Source organism: Anarrhichthys ocellatus, unplaced genomic scaffold, assembly GCF_004355925.1.
Source record: "Anarrhichthys ocellatus isolate YVR2014 unplaced genomic scaffold, GSC_Weel_1.0 scaffold31, whole genome shotgun sequence".
Classification (NCBI taxonomy): domain Eukaryota; kingdom Metazoa; phylum Chordata; class Actinopteri; order Perciformes; family Anarhichadidae; genus Anarrhichthys; species Anarrhichthys ocellatus.
The window spans coordinates 3,124,322-3,128,898 of record NW_022280061.1 but is presented as its reverse complement, the minus strand read 5'-3'; the positions used below and the strand labels follow the sequence as shown (position 1 = coordinate 3,128,898).

Below are 4,577 nucleotides of genomic sequence, written 5' to 3'. Positions count from 1 at the left end.
CACACACACACACACACACACACACACACACACACACACACACACACCGCCCCAACATAGAGGAATTTAATTGACTGTGTGATAAACTTATTATGTTCTGTTCCTCCACTTTGTCTGTGATAACTTCAGCTGTTTTCACTGACTCACCAGCTCCACCATATGCTCTCCACTTAGCAGGCTGAGCCCTGTTTGCTATTTAATACCGATAAGCATCTAGTTTGTTTGGGTCCTTGTGCTGCATAAAGACAAGTGTGAAAGGGCTCCAGCTTTTGTTAACCGGTCTTCATAAAGACAAAGTGTTGTGTGGCAGGAAAAGTGAGGCGATAGAATGTCAAACAGCTGACCCTGAACAGAATGTAGGAGACTAAGGTAAAGAACCTGGACGGACTAGATTCCTCCGTCTCCCATCCAAACAGGCAACAAAGAAACCATCCACCTCTTTAATGCTACGCTACCGGATTAACGGGAGATTTGGTTACCGTCCCAGAAATGATTGCTCCGTTAGAAAATAATCAACCTTCGTAATGAGAAGCTGTTGAAATGAACGGACGATGAGAACAGTTCAAAATATCCCCCGGTGATGATCGACTACTGTTACTGGAGATAAGTGGCAACGGTTCTTAGTGAACTCTGACGGCACAGTTACAGTTGATCCACTTAGAAGAGGCCTGCAGGATTTGGCACGTTAGCTGATGCACGTAAAAACCTCGCTGACCCCTTATTTAGTATTGTGTCCTGCAACAAAGAAAGGTGCCGTTTCACAGTCATCAAGACGGCAGGATAACCGCAACTTAAATTTCACAAAGATTGTTTTTTGCCATGAATGTCTTATTAACATTGAGGATTTTAATGAATGAATGACGCTGATCCTTTCAGAAGGTTTATGTGATTAAAAGGAGAGTTTTAAAACAGGTGATTTTTGCACTAAGCGGTATTATATGAAAGCACGAATGTACAAACATCAAATTTGAAAATGGATTAAGAAATGAGACAAAATAAAACAATATTTATGCGTGTAAGGCGAGTGTGTGTGTGGTGGAGGGTGACATGGGTCCCTGGCTTTCATGACTGTAGTTAACTCAGCTTTACAAACTCTTAGTCAAAGTATCGGTAAAAAAAACACAAATAACAGACGTTTGTTTGTTATAGGTGCGATAAACAGTTACGTAAAGAGACACAGCCCCTGAAAACTGACTTTCACGCTCACTAAAGGTGTTTGTTTTGGAGAATGAATGGGACTAAAATAGTACACCGATTGTACAGGGGAGTGGATCATTCATGCTGTGAGCTGCTGATGAGAACAGAGCTAATGAAGACAGTTAATCAGAAAGTGGGACAGATACAAGCGATCCCTGGTTACAATAATACTGTGACACAGATAAAATACAGCTGACTCTGTATTGTGTGAAATCCTAGAGGGGTGAATGCAAATAGCAGATATAGCTCAGGGCCACATGATGGAACTATCGTCTCCCAGCAGCCCGAGGGCCGTCGGCCTTACATGCTCCAACAAATGACATACCGAAGTAATGACAACTAACCGCCTGCAAATATGCGTTTCATAACTCTGTGGTTTGATAAATAACAGATACAGACACTGCGTGTGATACCGCACATGTCAACAATTATAACTGGATTTTTTTAAGTAGAAACCCAATTTAGTCCAAAAGTGTGTGACTCTTTGTGTCTTGATGTCTTTGCAGGACTCTTGGACAGCAGAGGAACTGAAACCATCAGCACTGATGTGAACCTTCAGAGGTATTGTAGCACATAGACTACTGATAAAACAAACAGGGTGGCATCTCGTATATGAAAGGACTGATTAAGTGCTGATACGGGTGTAATAACTGATAACTTTCCCCCCTACTTTCTCACAACAAATGGGATGACAAATAAATCTATTTAGCCTAGCTCATGAAAAAGTAGTTCTGACGCATTCGAGTCTGTAATCAGAACTGCAGATGCACGAATGCTGTTGCTGCATCTCTTTACTCGTGCTACTGTAAATCAAACATCCTCGATACAACATAATCTGCTGCTCTTCAAGACACAGTTACAGATCAGACTTACTTTGTAGTTTTCATACTCATCGTGTCCTAAACAAACCTACACGGCTCAATGTTAGTGCTCCTCGATGCCCTGTGCATGCTCTCAGTTTTCACTGAACTGTCACATGACCAAGAATAATTGCTGACTAAACATACTTATGTCATTTAATTAGCGGATCAGGAACAGTACTGGACCCTGACTAATTACATCAATCCACCCACTCAAATTATACATACAAATATATAGTCATGACAAACAACAATATGCATCATTGCAAACACATCTCGTCTCCTAAACGTGCAGCATCAAAGAAGGTAAGACTGCTGAGATTGAGAAAGAAACAACATCCCTCTTGGCAGGTGCAATCATTTCTGAGAAGGGATAGTTATTTAAAGCTCACTTGTAACTTCTATCTCCTCAGAGGTTGCAATGTGAATTCACTCAAACTGAAACAGGGAGTTGAACAGTTACTTGTGGACTCTTGGTTGTAATGTGTCCATTCAGAAGTAAAAATTGTACTCTGATTCCCAAAGAATCCTCACATGAACACTGTATCATTATCTGCATGCAGAGGTGCACATCTGTGTGAAGAAAGCCTGGATACTGTGCTTCAGTTTCTGCACCACATATTGACACAGCAATACGTTGTAATAAATACCATAAAACATATTCATTTTTAGAAAGAATAAAACTGCCAAGTGACTTGATGACCGGGTCCTTTAATAGATGTAAATGATAATAATGTCACTGTCAACACACTGAGAACAACATCTACCAGAGGAAAGCTATAATGTTCATTAACTAACAGAACTGTTTTACCGGCAGAGATTTAATCATGGCTCCTGTACCAATACGTGTTGTTATGTGTACCTGTATTCATACCTGAATAACTGCTTTTTTTGTTTATGCAACTCGCTTGTGGCTAAAATGTCAAACCTTTACCATCAACACAAAGAGAGCAAGGCCCTGACAGAGTGTCCCTTTACTTCACAAACGCTAGCTAGGTGCGTTAGCTGTCGCAGCTAGCTACCGAGCTCAGCCAGCATGCTAGCATCTTTCTTGACAGCACAGTACAAGTTAAATTAAGTCAACATCAAACCATAACCGATGTAGTTTGCTGCAATAAGGACAGGGCTTGATGTTTAATAAGCCAAGAACTGTATAGTTTGCTAACTTAGCCGGGTAACTAGCTAGCTAACAGCCCAGTGAGAGAGAGAGAGAGCGAGAGAGAGCGAGAGAGAGCGAGAGAGAGAGCCTTGTTTTTGACTGCTCAGCCTCAACTTACCCTCTCTGCTGCGGGCTCGGTGGGGGTGATAGGGCCAATAGCGTGCAAAAACAATCCCATTGTCAGAGCCGAACACACGCCTCTCATTCCTCCCAAAAGTAGCTACAGCTTCGGCAGAAACATACGCATGCGAACACCGTTGTTCAACAAAACTGTGACCGATTCTCCTCAACTATTTCGCCGGCCCCTGTCGCGCTGAGAGGCCGCTGCATGCGCCGCCTCCTCCTCTGCGTACTGGGCATTTCAAGAAGGCGCGGTGCCGCTGGCGCAACTGGCTGCTGCCGGTGCCACTGTGCTGATACAGCTGTTACACAAGCCGTTCCTCCGGCACATGCACCCTGCCTCGGTCCGTTGGGTGTGGCGTGGTCACCGCGACCCGATCCATGTGCGCAACGTTTGGTTGCGTGGATCGCCACTGGTTTTGCGGACTGAACCGTGATTGGACAGCCCGGCCAGCTGGGAGGAGATCGACCAATCACGGATCAGTGCGTCTCTCGTGCATGGACATGTTGTCTTCCTGGGTTCCCCTTCTCTAGTTTATGAGAACAGTCATCTCCTTCCTCATTACTTATTGACCTCGTACCAAAGGGCTGATAAGTGATGCAGTATGCCACAAGTCTACAAGCAAGTTTACTCTGTAAAAAACAAGTAAACTAATGTGATCGTAATAAAATGACGAAAACACGGGAAGAGATCTGATACCACCAGTGGCGGCTGGTGGAACATGTTCTAGGTAGAGCTGTGCCACATCCAATCAATCTCAGCAAACATCCCAGAATGATTTAATGCAAAAAAATTAAATTAATCAAATTATCAAACACGCATTACTACTTTGCAGTTAAATATTTAACCTTTATTCCAACATGAAAAAAAGCAGTAAATAACACTTTGATAAACACGTTAATACGCGTTGATAAAATAACACATCTTATTTTAGTCACCCTCACAGGTAATTCAGTATGATATAATAATATATATATCATATAATAATATAATAATATTCACTATAATATAAAACACACACACACATATATGTATATATAATTATTTATTTATAACTATATATCCATTTCTCAGCAGGTGCTTCATGTCCCTCACTCCCTAACTGTCCGTGCTGGATCTGTCCCGTTGTTTTAAAAAGCTAAATAAGTTATTAGCATGACGTCATCCAGCTAGCCAAACCTGTCTCAATAATATATATATATATATATATATAGATATATCTATATATATATATATATAT

The 4,577-nt window shown here is 41.7% G+C and overlaps 1 protein-coding gene across 1 annotated transcript in view; it reads right to left on the bottom strand.

Moving 5' to 3' along the window:
* Window positions 1–3,747, bottom strand: part of wbp1lb (WW domain binding protein 1-like b) — a 15,191-nt gene extending 11,444 nt beyond the window's left edge. Inside the window, exon 1 of the mRNA XM_031864525.1 lies at window positions 3,335–3,747. Within this exon, the coding sequence (XP_031720385.1) occupies window positions 3,335–3,421 (87 nt within the window). The 5' untranslated portion in view covers window positions 3,422–3,747. The remainder of the gene's footprint in view (window positions 1–3,334) is intronic.
* Window positions 3,748–4,577: the final 830 nt, after the last annotated feature.